The sequence below is a fragment of the Leptodactylus fuscus genome, chromosome 5, assembly GCF_031893055.1.
Source record: "Leptodactylus fuscus isolate aLepFus1 chromosome 5, aLepFus1.hap2, whole genome shotgun sequence".
Lineage (NCBI taxonomy): Eukaryota > Metazoa > Chordata > Amphibia > Anura > Leptodactylidae > Leptodactylus > Leptodactylus fuscus.
This window is the reverse complement of record NC_134269.1, coordinates 97,585,713-97,605,526: the sequence shown is the minus strand read 5'-3', so window position 1 is coordinate 97,605,526 and position 19,814 is coordinate 97,585,713. Positions and strand designations below refer to the sequence as shown.

The following is a 19,814-nucleotide window of genomic DNA, read 5'->3' as shown; positions in this document are numbered from 1 at the left end:
CCGACGCCGAAGATCTCGACCAACTGACCACTACACCCCACCCCCACCCCCCGCATTTCTGCACACACTATAATGCCCTATAGTGGCCCCTGCACACAGTATTATGCTCCATAGTGGCCCCTGCACACAGTATTATGCTCCATAGTGGCCCCTGCACACAGTATTATCCCCCATAGTGGCCCCTGCACACAGTATTATGCCCCATAGTGGCCTCTGCACACATTATTATGCCCCGTAGTAGCCCCTGCACACAGTATTATTCCCCATAGTGGCCCCTGCACACAGAAGTATTCCCCATAGTGGCCCTTACACACAGTATTATGCTCCATTGTGGACACCCATAAACAATTATTATACTCTGGGGTCTTTTCAGACCCCAGAGTATAATAATCGGAGGGGGGGGGTAAGTTACTTACTTCTGCTCTTCAGCCTTTACAGCGGTCTTGTGACTGGAGACCGCATAGGAGAGCAGGCACACGTCGAGAGGCACACATACCCGGCGTGTGAGGAGGAGAGAGAGATAGCGAGCAGGCAGGGAGATGACCTGCTCTCTGCTAAGGATGAGGGGCGGCTCCTGGAGCAGCGCTGCTGCTAATAGGTGAGAGTTAAAGCAGCGCTGCGTCCACAGGGCCGCCCCAATCCACCGCTCGCGCTCGCTTCCCCTGCTGGGCTGCCGTAACACTAAGCCAGTCCAGGACAGTTCGTATGCAGCTTGCCCTGGACTGGCTTAGGGTCAGTAAAAAGGCCGCCCCCCGGCATTGCGCCACCTGAGGCAGTTGCCTCAGGTCGCCTCATTAGAGGTGCGGCGCTGCCTGTCCCTTTTCATTTCTCACAGGAAGCTATGAGATTTCCCCATCATTATTCATCATGTCATTTTTGCATAGTTTTACTTCTTTATTCATCTTTTCCATTTAATTTGTTTTCATCGTTTACTATCTCATTTTTTACTGTGTTATTATTCTTCATGAGACATGTATTTCTGTCTTTATTATTATCATTTTATCTTTTGCCAATTTTTGCCACTCCATATCTCCCTTTTACTTTAACAACTCAGCCTTTGTACTATAAAGTACTGGTAATCTTCTCCTCCTCCTCCTCACCACATAGTTATGAGCAGAATAACATGGCTGTGCCTTCCACTGTGGAATGCATATTAATTATTCCCCTTTCTTTGCTCTAGACTTCACTGGCCGCCTCCTTCTCCCATCTGACGTCATCTTCCTTATATAACACAAGGGAAATGCTTCTTGACACCAGACAGCCCTGAAATCACACACAGGAGACAAGCTGAAGGTAAGATCATCTGATTTGTTATGTTCCTGTTTTGGAATCCTCCTCCTCCCTCCCTACCTCCGCCTCTATGTTCTCCAGTCCCTATTTATATTTGTCAGTCCTGACCCTATTAACTCCACAACCACCACATTGTTGCATTTGCCATTATTTAACCCCTTGTGACTATACTCTGGAAACTGCCCTACTGATGCACTATAGCATTTATGCCCCATTTAAACATCATTATATACCTACATCTTTGCACCTACACTTTAGGGCTTTAATATCTAGTCATACCCATCTCTGGTACCCACCCCCCTGTGATGATCACCAGTTTTTATTGATGACTTCTTATATATATTGTCTATTATTTTTAGCATCCTCACGGACCCTGCAGCAACACATGTAGAAGGTGCACCAGCCCAAACTCCCTGGAGTCTACCTTTATGGACCTTATGTTATGACCTGTTGTCTGTATGTGTCTCCACAAATCCGACCATCCGGGCTACCATGAAATTCATTACGCTTTAGAATTATAAGTGGTATGCATTAGCTAAAATTTCTTTTTATATTTTGTTAATTTCTCTCGTTGTCTGTGATGATTCAGTTCCCTCGTGAGGCCAATTATTCGGGCCACCTTTGTACACTATGTACATGTTCCATTGACAGAATGATATATTCATAGATACAGATCCCTTCTTGATTGTGTAGAATTACATATTTTCATACTTTAATTTGTACATGTACCTAGAATTTTTTGATTGTGTATATACATAACCTTATGAGATATTAATATACAATTGTATGTATCTTTTGATATTTTTTCAACCTGACAAAAGGTAATAACCCGAAACGTTATTTATGTACACCATTAAAAGAAACCATTTTCGGAGTACCATTCTACTTTCTCTTGTCCATGCTCTCAGTAACTGTCCTGCCTAGGAAGTGCATTATTTCCTAATCTCTTGTTTTCTATTGCAGCCATATAACAGGATGTACACATGACATACTTTGTGACATTATTATGGTTTACCACAGCTGTATACGGTAGTTACTTATAAGCGAGCAGCACAGGGTGTGAAAACCACACAAGAGCAGCAGCGTCTTGTAAGCGCTAGGGCCCCGCACTCATATCACTGTACAGCTGCGGAGGAGGACTTGAGTGGCATAGCTGGCTGGAAAGTGCACTATTGCTGTGGGGACCACCAGAGGTGAGGTAGGCGGTAGGGTCCCGCACTCATATCACTATGCAGCTGCAGACGAGGACCTTAGCTGTGCTGTGTGGACTTCCGCCTGTGAGGACGGATATTTTTCTCTAAGTTTGTGTGTGTGTCATTGTCTGTGTACATATAGAGAGCTGCAGCCAAAAACTGCTTTTCACGGAAAGTTTGCAGAGTTTTCCGCTGTGAACTTTCTATCGCTAATATACTTATATGGAAAACACCAGCATTTCTGTAGTTATAATTGATATGATCTGATATACAAAATCACAATGGTTTTTGAAAGCACATCATTTCCGCTGTGGATATTTTTCTGCAATGTGTGGATGGGATTCGCCAGAATCCCTTTGGCTTTTCAGGTACTTTAAAACGCCACAGTCTTTCTGCATTGCTTTCATGTTACAAATTACTGTGATAATACAATGTTATGTCACATTACAGCAGCACAATGTTAGATGACATTGTTTTTCACAATGAGTGAGCATAGTGAAAACCTTTTTAGGCTAAGGCCCCACATAGTGAGCCTCAGCCGAAAAATGCTGTGGAAAAGACAGTGGCAGAAACATATTGTTTTTTTCTGCAGCGTTAGTCAAAGAAAGTTGCAGTTTTTTCCTCTCCGAACTTTCTGCTTCTATTATACCTATACAGAAAACTCCAGCGTTTCCATAGGTATAATTGGCATGCTATCATTTACAAAAATGCTCCAAATTCTGTGGATGGTAGCAAAGACCGCACCTAAGGAGTTAGGGGGTACGCTATCAGGCAATATGGGATGCAGATAGACTGCCATGGCAGTAGGTTTCCTAGGAAAACTCCCACATTTTTGATGTACATAATGGTGTTAGACTAATGGCCTAATAGTAAAATACTGACAAACAGGAATAATAATACACTGCACCATATAAGAAGTGCAATGTATTACCATATGTAAGTGATCAAAAGACCTTGTGGAATTTTTCAATGACAGGAATAGTACACAACAATAATTATGAATGATCACATTACAAAGTTTTGTATCGTGGAAATAAAATGTAAAAAGTGAACTGTATATAATTGTTACCATTCATCCTGTACAATATAGCTAACACATTATATTTCCTGCACAGGTTCCAGCATAAAATCTTATGTTTAGGCTAATAAGATGCACTATAAGATGCACCCCAAATTTGGGCAAAAAACTTAAGGAAAAAAACATGACAATGACATATTAATTTAAATTTCCCTGGTAATCATATTGAGTATAGGATTTGGTAAGGGATAGATAAAGGAGGTTAATGACTAACATTTAAAGGAGTTTTCCGGACAAAAAAAATAAAATAATTTTTTAAAAAACTTAGTGCTATTAATGGCTTTATATGTGCAACCAAATACCTTCAGCAGTGTTTCAGTGATTTCTGGGTTTCTCTGGGAGCTTCTGGCATCTTCGGCATTTATTTACAGGGGTAGCTTCCTGTTTGTGTTCTCCTATAACTACCATGATGCCTTGCACTTCATTCAGAGCTGACTCCCTCTTCCTCCCTCTCTCATGCCCACCTCCTCCCTGTTTCCCTAGCTGGCCTGCCCATTACTACAACCCACCCTTCCTACACACACCATCATTACCTGCCTTTTCTGTCCGGATCTTCTGGGCTTGGGACGTCACCTCCTCTTTTTGACGTCTGCCAGCCATCCACGCTTCTGCAATAGACAGACATGCACAGTAGCACTCCGGCACCATTGCAAAGGTGTGAGTAGATGTCAAGAAGAGGAGGCTCCATCCGCCTACAAGGAAGTGATTTCCCATGCCCAGAAGATTCGGACAGAAAGACAAGTATGATGGGGGGGGGGGGGGGTTAGTATTGGTGATGTTCCGTTTCTGGAATGTTGTGAGATGTGCTTCTCCTGGTCAACTGGGCACTACTCTAACCTGCTGACTTTGGAATATAAGATACAGGAATTTATTAACAAGGTTTCTCCTTGCAAATAAGTGTCTTATCGTCCACAAAATGTTACTTATTTTGTAATAAACAGGTAGTTTCTGAAAACTGATGAACTAGTACATCACAAAGGTAAGAATCTCTAGTAAAAGACAGGGACTCTTTGGTACCCCTTCTAGACTTTCATTGTTCTTCCAATCACCCACTGTGCAGGGAACTGCAGCCAGCTCCATTCCTCTGAATGTGAACATACTGCAGGTCCTTGTATACTAAGGGGCTAGGGCTCTGCTGTGCAAGGAGATACAGTGAAGGTGACACAGTGCTAAATTAGTGCTGTGTCCCCTTCATTTAGGTTCAGCACTAATAACAGTTAATGGAGGCGGCGTTCCGATGTTGATGATGATGGTGTGCTCGGAGCACCCCCTGTACTCCCTGAGCATGATTTGCATATGAGAAATTTTTTTATTTTTTTTCAAGAATGACGGCGAACAGAAGATAAATATAGGTAGGAGTAGATTAACCTTTATAAAGGCTATTCCAACATGGCTTCAGTTAAAAATGCGTTTTTGCAATGATAGACGCCCTTTAAACAAATTCATTTAGTCTTATCACATGGATAAGATGGGGTTCCATGTCTCATTAGGGAGATGTCACCCTGAGGCAGGACTGTCCTGGGGCTTATTAGATTATGTATACCCTGCTAATAATAGTCTAGCAGGAATTAGTTTGCCATGTTCTCAGAAATACAACTTGTTCTGTGACATTTAGTAAGCTATTCTCAATGTACACACCCAGTTCTTACATAGATAAGCTTGAGAAAGATACACAGTTTACCTTGTTTCCGCATGGAAATCCTTTTTGCCTATCTGTCTCTAGACACCCTAGCAGAGCATGCCTGACCTCTAAAATGGTTTTCCAGGGCTTACATACTGATGATCTACCCTTGAAGAGTCCAGAGTATTCAGGTGAGTAATATGGCCTTTCACTGAATACCAACCACCAAACCGTACATTGCATAGGGGCTGAGCTTTGTTTTGTAGCTCAGTCCCATTCACTTGAATAGGACTGTGTTGCTACTGTACCATGTGACCAATGAATATGATGTCATCGGCACATGGAAAATGCTGCAAGAATCGGGAGTGTCACGATCTCTTCAAACAGTTGATGTGCGGGGTCCTCTGTATTGATTCCCCACCGTTTACACATTGATGACCTGTTTAGAGGCTAGTGATATGTAAAATCCCAGAAAACCTCTTTAGGCTGAAACCCCATGTGGCGTACACACCGCAGTCCCTGCAAAACCCATCCACACATTGCAGAAGAATACCCACTGTGGTAATGTGATTTCCAAAACACGTTTTGTGAAATCGCAGCATGTCAATAATATCTACGGAAATGCTGGCGTTTTCTGCATAGGTAGAATTGAAACAGAGAGTCTGCAAAGGAAAACTCTGTGGATCTTCTGTAAAAAGCACTGCAGAAAAAAATGCAATGTATTTTCAACCCCTTTTTTTTACTGCAGCACTTTTTCACTTTGGCTGTAACCTCAAAGGGGGTTGCCTACCAATCGACAACAGGAGGACCCTTCTCCCACTGCACATTCAACCTGACTGCAGCCAAGCTGAATGTGCGCATGGCTGGTGGTGAACCAGCCGAAGTAAAGTGGGAGCGCTGGAGATAGTTCAAGTACAGCACTCAGCTAACTGTAGTGCTTCCTTTGAAGTGTATCGGAGTGCTATCCACCACCATTCATGCCCATATTCAGCCTTGCTGCTGTTGCTGAATGTGCCTTCCGTTCTTGCCTCATGGTATAACCCCTTTAAGTCTCAGTCCATCTGGAAAGGTAATCACCACAAGGAGACACAGTACCCCTTGTGACCTACATACGTATGTTCACTGGTATGCGCTTCCTTTGTTTAGTCAGACTTCATTAAAGGGGGTGGCCACCCACATCTGCCAGCTCATTACCAGGTAGATGTCTGATTACTGTGCTGTGGCTATAACGAGCAGTGCACCTGTGTGTACATCACATGACCATGGACCGTACATCTCATGACCATAGACTGTACATCACATGACCATGGTCAGAATTTCATCAACTAGAGGTAAGCAGAATGAATGACAGCAAGCAGAGATCTAGAAAAAGGTGAGGAATTGATACAGAAAGTATATTGGAAAATTTTGTACAATTTTTTTTATTATACAAACCATAACATTTGTGTCTCAATATTGGTCTGAAAGCGGACAACCCCTTTAACTACCAGTAGTACTATTTAATACAAAATAACATGATAGACCCATAAATGGCATATGTTATACAGAATATCCAGGCAGTTCTCAGAAATACTTTACATATTGATCCTTTTATGGAAAACTCTGCTGCCTGTCATAAAAATGTAACATTAACACATTTGTTATTGTACATAAGTTGTATATAATGTTCTTTCTATGACATGTTTCAGGGATGTTAAAGCTTTGCAGTGCTTGTATATGAGAATGCAGAAGCAAAAAGCCTGTAATTTTTTTCAGTGTCAGCCATATTCTCTTAATTGTTCCTCTTTACCTCATCCAGACCATACATAGTGAAAAAATCTTGTAACTGGAAATATAAAGTAGAGCATGGACAGCACCAGCACTGATCAGGTGAGATTCTTCTTCTTTAAGGCAGAAGCCCCACATTGCAAAAATGCTGCATTTTACAGTACCTGAAAGTGGATGGGATTCTGGCTAATCCCATTAACACACATTGCAGAAAAAATTCTGCAATGGATAAGCTACATTTTCAAAAATGCTTGTGTTTCTGAAAATCTCATTATGGGAAGAGTACAGGAATCTCAGAAAATAAAATGGGTTAAATGGCTAATCTGAACATATGAAAACTCAGTACTAGCAGGGAGGTTAAATCTTGACCTGAGGTGCTGGTATTGGTTTAACCATAGGGAGGAATTAGGATGGTTTGGAGCTAGCCAGACAAACCGCAACATAGAAAGACCTGCAAAGACCATAGATCCATCAAAAGAACATAGAGCGGAAGGGTTTCAAATAAGTTAAGCAATTTAGGCAAAACAGTCATTTTAATTGTGGATATCCAGCTAAAGACTGACAAAGAAAGGGTCTGCCATCTAGTAATAAGTTAGCTCGGTATAGTAGGGAAAATGATTTAGTTGCCTCTTGTATGGGAAAGAAGCTTGGAGGTGAAGCAGTTCAGGCGGGAAGGGGGGGGGGGGAGATTCAGGTAGGTAGGGTTTAAGCAGATAACCACCAGAAGTTCAATGCACAGGATAAACAGTAGGTCATTTAGAATTTTATACTGGGTGACAGGACCTCGAGCTTCATGAGCTTAAAGAGGACCTTTCACCATATCCGGGCACATGCAGTGTTATATACTGCTGGAAAGCTGACAGTGCGCTGAATTCAGCGCACTGTCGGCTTTCCCGATTTGTGCCCGGTGTGAAGAGCTTACGGCCCGGTACCGTAGCTCTTCTATGGTCAGAAGGGCGTTTCTGACCATTAGCCAGAGACGTCCTTCTGCCTCGCGGCACCTATCGCGCTGAGCTGTGGAGCCGGGAGGAACGCCCCCTCCCTCTGCTCACACAGCTTGTCCGTAGACGAGCATTATCAGGAGAAGGAGGGGGCGTTCCTCCCCAGTCTTAGAGCACAGCGCGATAGGCGCCGCGAGGCAGAAGGACGTTCCTGGCTAATGGTCAGAAACGCCCTTCTGACTGTAAAGCGCTACGGTACCGGGACCGATAGCGCTTTACACCGGGCACAGATCGGGAAAGCCGACAGTGCGCTGAATTCAGCGCACTGTCAGCTTTCTGGCAGTATATAACACTGCCTGTGCCCAGATATGGTGAAAGGTCCTCTTTAAACAGGGTTTTACTAAAAATACAGCAAGATCTGCGGAAAGACAACTGACTTCACTCTGTACAAAAATGCTTTATAGGGCTACGTTCTCACGGAGTAACGCGCCGCTCATTTAGACACGTATACACATGTCAGCGAGGCGCTTCAAAACAGATCCCATTGATTTCAATGGGTGTCGGCTTATGCGTGCCACACATTGAAATCAATGGAAGACTTTGTAACCCATTGATTTCAATGTATTACACACGTAAGCCGGCATCCATTGAAATCAATGGGATCTGTTTTGAAGCGCTGCGCTCTGACATGTGTATACATGTCTAAATGAGCGGCGCGTTACTCCGTGAGAACGGAGCCTTATAAAGCATTTTTGTACAGAGTGAAGTCAGTTGTCTTTCCGCAAATCTTGCTGTATTTTTAGTAAAACCCTGTTTAAGCTTATGAAGCTCGTGCGTTCCTGGGATCCCTGGTGGTGGACTACTGCTTTACAGTATATGGGTACATTCACATCAATTATATTTTATACATGACAAGCTGACATATCTTAATTCTTTACAGTTCGGGAACTCACTTCTACACTATGCAGCCCATGCTGGCCATATAGACGAAATTTGTAGACTGTTACAAGATGGATATAGTGTACTGAGCCAAAATGCGGTATGTATGTAGTTATAATGGTGTGTAAAGCTGTAAATTAATGTATAAGGAGTATTTAAAGGAAACCTACAACATTTTTTCAAAACCACTTATATGCTATTTTAGCGGATGTTAGTGGTATAGTGAACATATCTTTTTTGTGTCAAAGGGCAGTAACGTGGCCAATAAAAACAATCTTTAGGCCACTGTCCCATGTTCTGAACACACAGTGTTTTGGCTGTGTTGGAAACACTGCAGACAAAAAAAAAAAAAGCTTCATTTTACGTTAACTGCAAAGTGGATGGGATTCGGGTTAATACAATGCACACATTGCAGAAAAAAATCTGCAGCAGAAGTGCTTCAATTTTGAAAACACGCTTGCATCTTTGCAGATTGCATCATGTCCACTGTACCTACGGAAACGCTGGCATTTTTCTTCTAGGTATATTAGAGGCAATAAGCTGCAGAGGAAAACTCTATGGGGAACATTTATTAAGCTACTTGTGCCTTTTTTAGGCCTTTTTCTGTGCCATGCTTAATTTATGAGGCATTTGTGCCTTTTTTTCAGGATGCTCTCACCACTTTCCTTTTTTGGCGAGAAAAGGGGCATGGCCTAAATGAAGAGCCTTTTCACACTCTATTTATGACTTGCATCTTTTCTTTTCTTTTGCACTCCAGTCCATGGGCAGCATAAAAGAGCCCGTTGGGTTACAATGCATTAGAAAGGGGCAATTATGCTTTTTCGACCAAATAAGAGCAAAGTGCACATGGACAAAAAAAAGGCACATCTAAACTAACTAACATGTGCCCAACATTTAACAAGGAGGTACGCCGACATCATAAATAAACACCACAGTAAAATTAGTCTAAAAAAAAGGTGCACCTGCGAAAAGTATGGCCAAAAAAGGAGCAGATGATAAATAACCCCCTGTGGACTTTCTGTGAAAAAAGCTGCGGAAAAAAAACATGATGCATTTCCACCGCTGTCTTTTACACAACCTTTTTTGGCTGCAGTTCACTACGTGAGGCCTTAGCCTTAATCTGTATGCACATAAGCTCATGATGAGTACATTCAGGAAATGGCTGCATCTTCTGGAACACTTGTTTTTGCTTGTGGCCGATTCTTATTGGGACCTGTCTGTGTGTATGTTAAGTGCAGCACTGGTTGGCAACCACAAGTAAAATCAGATACGTCAGCGCACATACCCACAATCTGGGTGCGCCAGGCAGCTAATCTCCATACATATTAAAGATAATTTTCATGACAGGATGATTGGGCTTTGACACAAACAAAAGTGTTCACATGTGGTTTTTGAGGCAGTGACTTTCAGGAAATCATACTGTGTCTTCTTCATGTGTAAATGGGTATTGGATATTCTCATCTTGTCATTTATAGCAATATCTGCAGATTATGCCATAAATGTCTGCTAGACATCAGACATTCTTGATCATGGAGCTCTGTTTGCAGCCACAATGAAATGTAGGAAGGTCTCTTCATTCACTTATACTGGACATCTGATAACAGCGATGGCTTTTAGACATGAGAAGCAGCGAGAAAATACCAGAATTTTTATTTTATGAGGAACGATAGCACATTAACATTTCTCCAAAAAACAGCATCTTAGAACTGACCAGACCATAGTCTCTGCAGTCTGCATGTAGCACACGTAAGACCGAACCCATTGAAGTCAATGGGATCCTGTTTTAGGGTGCTTTCACACAGAGTAACGCTCCGCTCATTCTGACACGTAAACACTTGTCAGAGTGAGCGCTGTAATACAGAATCCCATTGACTTCAATCGGTGCTGATTTACGCGCGCTACACATTGAAATCAATGGGTTAAAAATCAATGGGATTCTGTTTTACAGCGGTCACTCTGACACGTGTTTACGTGTCAGAATGAGTGGCGCGTTGCTCCGTGTGAACGGAGCCTAAGAAGAAGGTTATGGTAAACGTCAATGCCTTCTGTGGAAAGGTTTAGCCCTTTGGACACTTATACTATTACTGTTTTCCTGGGTAACCTGTGCCTTAAACATTATGTTATAGTACTTTGTGTTCATTCACACATTTGTCTTATCTGCCCCATTTTCCTAACTTATGGTAGTATCCCTGATATAGATTTATACTTACTGGGGCGAAATGACGATAAATTTGGTGGGGCTAATGTCCTCACCATCTGCACTCCCTCGCCACCCCCCTTTTCAGTAAACATGGCAAGGACCACACAGCAAATGAAAAGTTCTGGGGGTTTTTTTCTTGGTTCTACCCACACTTATTTTCATCCTATTTCCACTTCTGATGTGTTCTGTTTTGTTTCTCCTGCTTTGTAATTCATCTTTAGACATGAATATTTAAATAAATGGTTTGCTTAGGGGCATTCACATTGCACCCCTATGTGCTCTGTGTCATTCCACATGCAGGACTTTGTGTCCGGATAAAATAAAATGGTTTCCCTGCGGCGAGGCTGCATCCAGACACCAGCAGTTTGCTTGTAAAACCCATTCAATTGAATGGGTTTTAAAACTGACCGCAAGGAAGCCGTCCCCTATGCAGTGTACCCGGGGCATAGGACCGAATCCTGGCAGAATGACACAGGGCGCACAGGGGCGCAAGTGTGAACACCCCCTGGTCTAATTTATAACTGAATGCCGTCATGTGAAAATACCTATATTAACAAAAAAAATCTATAGCAATTAATATAATAATGTAATATGGAGAGTGATTTATAAATCGTCTTGTATCCACTTTATACACGTCTTGTTCCATACAGAGTGGTCTTACTCCTCTGCACATGGCAGCTTTTGGTGGAAATGTACAAGCACTAGAAATGCTTCTGTCTTCACAATCAATCAATGCAATCAATTCACAAAGTATTAAGGTATGAGGCATGATTTATAAAGCCTAGGTAACAACCATGAGGGATACAGTATATACTCTGGAGACACTTTTATATCTCCTAAAGGAATTGGATCCCACATACTGTATGAGAAAGATCAAGTATGATGGCAGGAAAATCTCCAGGCATTGGAATAGGCAATAATGATTTACTGGGCCAGAAGGCCAGTATAACAGAAGGTCGTAATACCTGAAAAGTATTAGGACCCCTTACTGCTGAACAACTGATTTGCCAATTTATTTATTGGGGTCATAGCTGTGTTTTTCTTTTACTTTCCTGCTTCATTTCACAGAGCCATGGCGTTAAAGGTCATTAATTTTTCAGACCGCTTATTCTCATTCAGTATAGCACGTGTACCACCATATAATGCACTTTATTTAAAATGAACCTGTTAAGTGGTTTTTCCTCCTTAAATTGGTCCCACCATGCGTGGCATCATGTGCTGTCTTTTGCTATGGTGCCCTCCCTAAGATTTGTGTTACTGAACAGTCAAGATTTTAAAAGCTTACATTGACATATGCAAATTTACCATAACTAACCAAAGGAGACAGGGAGCAGCTTCATCTAGTCCTGATGTCATCATAGTAGATCACGCCTGTGCTGCGTGATTGACACGTTTATCACTATCTGACATCATTCTGATACCCTAAAACTTTTAAAAACTTACAATTTGATATTTCAGCAACAGAAAGCTTATTGATAGGCACCATAGCAAATGTTAATTGATTCTTCATTCTGCACAAGCTGGAACAAACAAAATGGTAAATACATAGCATTACTTATCTTGCATAGAGTTTGAGTTATGGTCTGTGTTATATGCCAGAACTGTATTCACAATCATGCACCGTCAAAATCGCGGCGCAAACGTCCCGTAAACGCAGCGCATTGCGCGCCGCGTTTACTCCGTGTGAATGCACCCTTAGGGGGCATTCACACGGAGGAAGTTGGCGCTGATTCTGGCACGGGCTTCGTGTCAGAATCAACATTGAAAAAAAAGACTCCTATTGACTTCAATGGGTTCTATTTTCCACGCGGAACCCATTTAAATCAATGGGAAAAAAGCCTCTGCCAACTTCCGCCATGTGAATGCACCCTAAAAATGTTGCTGTTTTCTGTGTGAAGACCTTTCTGAAGTTACTGCCATTGGGTATCTCCTGTCTCAATAACCTTACTAGTAGTCTAGAGACCAATGGCTGGAAACAGGGAGTATAACAATATCAATGCACAGATAGACTTACAGTCCGTTCAATGGAAGGCAGGGAAGCTTGGCCGGAAGCAGCGGTCCTATTATCAGCAGGAGGGCTTGCTGGAGGCAGTGGTTCCACGGCTCCTATGGATCAGGTGGATGGCAAGTCTTTGGTAGCAGGAGGACTTGCTGGGGATAGTAGTTAGAGGTAGCAACCAACTTGGCAGGTGAATAACCAACTTGGAACAGTCAGTCAGAGCTTGAGGAACTTGGTAGAAGACAGACTTCTGGAACCAATACTCAAGCAAAAGGTAATCTCAACACACATGCTAAATAATCAAGAATCAGGAAACCAGAGTAAGTCACAGGCAGGAAACACAAAAAACTCCATCTTGACTGCTGGCAAAAAAAGAGTTCAACAAAACAAGATCCTGACATCTCCCTTCTAGATAATTTTGTGTTCACTCCCTGGTACTATGGAAGTTCCGTCCTCAGTTATTATTTTCAAGATGTGTTTACAATGAGTGGAGGGAGTAGGGGCTGATTTTCATCACATAGTGAGAGGAGGGGCTGGTTCTCCTCACGTCCTCTACATGTCTGCACACAGAAGGCATTGAGAGGATTCTGCAGGTTATACAATGTAAGGAGAGTTTACTATGTACTTTACTATGTCTCTACTTCTGTCTAGCTGCTTGTGTTATTGCTGATGGGATTATGATTGTGCTTAGATTTCTGTGTCATGAATCTGTTTATCTGCATCATAACTTGGATTTGGAGTCCAGTGTTCCTGGATCTCCTATATTGTGGTAAAAGCCTGTTGACCTTTCAGTAGAAACAAACAGTATCGTGAATACAGTTCTGGCATATAACACAGACCATAACTCAAACTCTATGCAAGATAAGTAATGCTACGTATTTACCAAGTTACTCATTTTTAAAGTACATTGTTTTTTAGTGCATGTTATTTCTGTATACTGTATAGATATGTGTATTATTTTCACAGACCCGTAGATGGGCAAAATGCACCAAAAAAGAGTGTGCCTCCATTTCATGTTTTACAGACCAAAGGTCAGTGGACAGAAATGGATATATGCAAAGACACGGTTTAACACCAGTAGAATCAAATTCTGTCCATGGAATACAGGTTAAAAAAAACTGGTTAAATAGGGATGATAAGCAGTTGCCAAATACCTTTGCCATTTTTTAATTCTGGAAGGAAAAAACATGGTCTAACAGAAAAAAAAGGTCACATCATGCCCAGTTGAGCTCTGCCATGTCCTGGCCAACTTTCAAGAGGAAATAGCTGTAATCTGTAATCAGTTACTGTAGCTATAATTTTGTTTTAGGACTTTACCCCCCTCCATGAAGCTGTTCGTGGTGGAAGCATTGAAACTGTTAAGCTTCTGATAGAAAAGGGAGCTGACGCAAACCTCCAAGACCAGGTATGGAAGCCACAATGAGAATACTAGTCTGTTTGCATAGCTTTTTACTTATAACGTTTATTCAGCTTTATTAACCTGAAGTGCAAAAACACTTTTAGGCCACACATTGCACACCTGCTTTTTTGTTGCAGATTTTGCGGCGTTTTTTTTTTTTTTTTTTTAACCTAAAGCCACAAGTAGATTCAGCAGAAGGGTGGAGAATAAGTACTTTCTTTGTATTTCCCATTCCTGTTGAGTCAAATTGCATCAAAGACTTAGACTGTATTATTCAGGCAAGCCGTCAAGTATTCTAGGTTGTGGACATCCTTAACATGGCAAGAAGGTACTATTACGTTCTTGGCTGCCCAGCCACTCACTATCTGTACGAGCGGCATCGGGAGTGGGTGTTAGCTATAACTGACAGCTAACACCCTGCTACGTAACCCACAGGTCAGAGATGAGCGCCAATCTTGGGTTTTAACCTCTCATATGCCACTGTCAAACATTAAAGAGTGAAAAAAAGTGAAGTGTATTTAAAAAACATGAATAAATAAGTCACAAAAAGAATTGTATGCAAAAAAAATTACACATTTGGTATCGCCACATTCGTAACAATCTGTACAATAAAACAGAAAAATGCTGGAAATGATCATTTTTTTGCTATTTCGTCTTACAAAAAGATATATAAAAAGTGACCAAAAAGTCACATGTACCTCAAAACAGTACCAATAAAAAGCACAGGTTGTCTCGTAAATTATAGGCCCTTAACTAACTCTATCAACCCAAAAATAAAAATGTTATGCACCTTAGAAGATGGTGATGCAAAATAACTTTTATGTCCCCAAATGGTTTTTGTTCTGCAAAATTAACACATAAAAAACAATATAAATTAGATATTGCCGTAATCATACTGACCCACAGAATAAAGGTAACATGTTAGTTATGCTGCAGACTGGGTAGAAAAAAGGTAAAACGCTATGCCAGACTTGATGTGGTTTTTTTTTTTAATCCTTCAAGAAAGAGTGAAATAAAATTTAGTCAATAAGTTATAGGTACCCAAAAATGGTGTCATTACAAAAATACATCTCAAATTTCCCTACATAATGGGGTCACTTCTTGGGGAATTCCAATTTACGGGCACCTCTAGGGCTCTGCAAAAACAACATGGTATCCAGAAAGTCCCTCTAAATCTACAATCCAAAAGCTAAAAAGCACAGTGCTCTTTCCCTTCTGAGCCCTGCTGTGTTCTCAAAAAGCAGTTTACATCCACATATACAGCTTTTTTACACCCAGAATAGCTCAATTAATGGTTTTAGGAATGAAGGTCTCTGATGACACAAAGTGGGTGCAACATATTGGGCACTGAAATTGCATATTTGTTAAAAAATTTTAATTTATCACTTTGTACATTAATTTTTGGGAAGCACTCTTGGCCTAAAAATGATAATACCCCTCAAGAAATTCCTTGAGGGGTGCAGTTTCTAAAATGGGGCCACTAGGGGTTTCCATTGTCCTGGTACTTCAGGGACTCTGCAAATGAGACATGGCACATGAAAACTATTCCATCATTAGGTCATGCTGTCACTAAGTTTTTGTGCCCCGCGGGTAAGCGTCGTGGACTTTGTTCTTCGTCGCTTGCCGGTGGTGTGTTTTGCCCCCCCCCCTCCTCGGCCCGCCGCTCTCTGCCTCCCACTGTGATGTGCCTTCAACTGTTGGTACCGTGGCTTGGATTGTAGCTGTGTGGTTTTCTCTTTTAACTCTGGCGGGCCGTGGTGCGCGGCGCTCCATCTCGGATAGGGGGCGCATGGGTCTGAAGGCGTTCATGGTCCTTTGATCCTGGCCCTGACCTCTTCGCTGCTACCTCCGATACATTTTATATTGCTGCTTGGGGAATGGTGGTTTTGAGCCTCTGAACTACCGCTCCCCCCTGTTAGTTAGGTTTGGCAGCTCTCCGAGTGTATACTGCGGTATGCCTCAGAGACCTGCATTAGTGGGTTTTCCCACTGTTTAATGTTTCCCATGTCCGGATTAGCTGGGCTCGGTCTGGTTGTGTTACCCGCCCTGGGATTGTCTTGGATCAGTGCTTTCCACATTACTTACCTTGCTTGTTTCTTTTAACTTGTCTTTCCCTGGGCGGTTGTTCCTTTGTGTTCTTACTCCCCTTTGACAAGCTCCTGCGTCATCTATCTGGTCAATCAGTGATGTTTCATTTGCTCTGGCCAGGGTGTGCCAGCCCTATCATGTCTACTGCTGTTTTTTGTGTCTTGTTATTTTGTTTATAAATAAAGAATTTATTTAAAAAAAAAAAAAAAAGAAAACTATTCCATCAAAATCTGCCCTCCAAAAGCTAAATAGCACTCTGCTAAGTACCCATACAGTAGATTATGACCATATATTGGCTATTGCCGTGTTCAGGAGCAATTGTTTTAGAAACTGTGGGGTGCATTTTCTTCTTTAACCCCTTGTGAAAATGAAAACTTTGGGGATAAAGTGACGTTTAAGTAATTTTTTATTTACACATCCCAATTTTAATAAAATCTGTGAAAAGGATGTGGGGTTAAAATGCTCATTATACCCCTTGATAAATTCTGTCAAGGGTGTCGTTTCCAAAATGGGTCACTTTTTTCTGGTTTCTATTGTATTAGTACTCTAGGGGCTCTGCAAATGAGACATGGCACTTGAATACTATTCCAGCAAATTGTTTTTTTTTTTTTTAAATCACGTTATATTTATTAACAATGTTTTTTTCATTTTACAATTACAAAGCTTTTTGACAAAAAACACACTTAAAAAGAAAAGAATAATCAATAACTCAAAAAATTACATATAAAACAAACATGGGCGTACAACATGGAGGCCCGCCCATACAGTAGATATACCTTGGTTAATATGAGGGCGGGTTCACACCTGCACCCGGTCTCCGCTATGCAGGTTTCCGTCTTCTGCCTGAGAAACTGAACAGTAGACTGAAACCGGCAGTTTTCAAACCCATTCATTTTAATGGGTTTGTAAAGTGTCCGCCCGTGAGCGTCTTCTGGACTCCGCAGCAAAAATGTGTTTTTTTTACTGGACACAAAGTCGGACATGCAGGACTTTGTGTCCGGTTAAAAGAGAGTGCAATCGTGTTCATGATAGAGCATCAGACAGACAGGACATCTGCAAAAACAGTAACATCAACTCAAGGTTCACTAAACAACATATATGGGTTAATCTCATTCTTAAGTCCAACAGGGTCCAGCAACATTTCTAGTGGTATACAAGCCATTTAAGTGAGTCCTTAATGTGATCACAAAGTACTTTGGGGCTGCATTTTAAGATCTAAGATTTATCGTTAGGATTTCATTTGATACAGAATCCCTTTCTTGCAGCATTTATGGTCCACAGGGACATAGCTTTAATCTTTGTATATTTTAAGGTATTTTTCATTATTATTCTGTTACCTTTTTCCATTCTCTTTATTTATTTTTAATTGTTTTTTTGGGGGGGGAGAGAAGATCTTCATAGTATTAAGAAAACAATTCTGTGTATTTTATAGGAGGGTAATACACCTTTACACTTGGCTTCCTACTTGAGGCCACCTTCCTTATCTTCTGCCATATGTCAAGTGCTTCTGCATGGAGGTTCAGATCCAAACATCAACAATTTGGTATGATTTAACACAAGTGATTTTTAAATCAAAGATGGAAAATTCAGCTTTAACCTAGTTTTGCATATGCATGTATCATTAATAAACTTTCTTCACAGGCCGGAGAGAATTTTATTTTTGCTGTTTTGAGAGGAGCAGCTATGGAGGGATGTAAGGATTCAGAGCTTCTCATTTCACTTGCCCTCAAGCACAACCCTGACCTCTTAAATCGAAACTCTGTAAGTAAGAGTATTACATCTTAGGCTTCTTTCATATGTGTGCTAGAGTCTCTGTCTCAGTATCTGAATAAGGTCCTTCAATGAGGACTTTTTCCTCTGGTGGTTTTAGTTTAAAAACAATGGACACCCAAAGGAACCCATTATAGACAGTGAGGTCTGCCAGGCTCTGAGTGTTACTACTGTTACAGCGGTCTACCTCTCCTTTGTTCAGGTTTCCCAAAAGACCTGACCAACAGAGAAGTGACTGTAGTGTGAACCTAGCATTTCTCTAAAGAACGCTGTATGTAAAAATCATGCCTATAAGCTGTAAACCATACATATGCTTAAAAAACTGTAAATCAAGCAATATCAAATTGTATAACCTTGCTTTTCAACCAAAATTATCTTTTCGTTCTACTAACATGATTTTGAAAAGATTGGGGGAATGTCATTACAATTGCATCACATAACATATTTGCACTAGGACTAGCAACTCTCGAAGCCCCTTGCCACTTTTCAATAAATACTAGAGTTTAGCAAGATGGCCGGGGCCTCTGCAGACCAACAGATTTGCTGTAACTTGTGCCATAAATTTGTCATGCACATCTTAATGAATTTGGCTGATTTAGAGTAACAAAATCAAATAAAAAAATCAAATCAAAAAATGCTTTATTGGCACGTCCGAATAGGTATTTGGCATTGCCAAAGCTAGTAAAGTGTGTGTGGGGGGGGGAGTTGGGTTGGGTGGGTGGTGGGTATGGGGGGGGGGTTTGGGTTATAACAGTCCATGGAGTCTCATCTTCCTCTTCGTTGGTGACTGCTATTAGGGGGGGGTTGGAGGTGGGGTGGGGCAGGGCGGTTGGTTTGGGGTATAACAGTCCGTGGAGTCTCGTCTTCCTCTTCGTTGGTGACTGCTATATGGGGAGGTGGGGGTGGGGGTGGGTGGGGCGGGTGTTTTGGGATAAATATAACAGTCCATGGAGTCTCATCTTCCTCTGGTTTGGTGACAGCTGGACACGTATTGGGCAGCGATCTCCACACTGGCTTCTTCTTCTCCCAGTAGGATGTAGAGTTTCCTCTTCTCGTCTGCAGATCTGAAGTCTGGGATGTGGGCAGAGAGTCTTTGGTAGTAGACGGCCCTCACAGCTGAGTATTTGGTGCAGTGTAGCAGGAAGTGGGTCTCGTCTTCTAGGACCCCCTGGTCACAGTGCTGGCACAGTCTCTTCTCCCGTGGCTTGTACGTCTGCCTGTATCGCCCCGTCTCTATCTCTAGGTTGTGGGCGCTCAGTCTGTACCGGCTCAGGGTCTGTCTGTGCTTGGGGTGGCGTATTCTCTCCAGGTAGGTGGCCATGGTGTAGTCCCTTTGTAGGGATTGGTACACGGTGAGTTTCTTGGAGTTATTTATTTCATTTCTCCATTCTTCAATGTACCGCTCTCTGTTTGCCTCTGTGGTCGCCTTTATTTCGGCCTTGGTTATCATCTGTTGGTGTTTTTGGTTTGGTGGTTGGCTGCTGTTTGGTTGGTGAATGTCTGGTTTGCTCAGGTGGCTTAGCCAGGCT

The 19,814-nt window shown here is 41.9% G+C and overlaps 1 protein-coding gene across 1 annotated transcript in view; it reads left to right on the top strand.

The window, feature by feature from the left end:
- Positions 1-1,251: 1,251 nt before the first annotated feature.
- The window catches only part of LOC142203246 (uncharacterized), a 36,828-nt gene continuing 18,265 nt past the window's right edge, over positions 1,252-19,814 (top strand). Inside the window, exons 1-8 of the mRNA XM_075273814.1 lie at positions 1,252-1,293; positions 1,650-1,814; positions 6,981-7,051; positions 8,831-8,929; positions 11,680-11,787; positions 14,338-14,433; positions 17,948-18,058; positions 18,157-18,276. Coding sequence (XP_075129915.1) covers positions 7,028-7,051; positions 8,831-8,929; positions 11,680-11,787; positions 14,338-14,433; positions 17,948-18,058; positions 18,157-18,276 — 558 coding nt within the window. The 5' untranslated portion in view covers positions 1,252-1,293; positions 1,650-1,814; positions 6,981-7,027. The remainder of the gene's footprint in view (positions 1,294-1,649; positions 1,815-6,980; positions 7,052-8,830; positions 8,930-11,679; positions 11,788-14,337; positions 14,434-17,947; positions 18,059-18,156; positions 18,277-19,814) is intronic.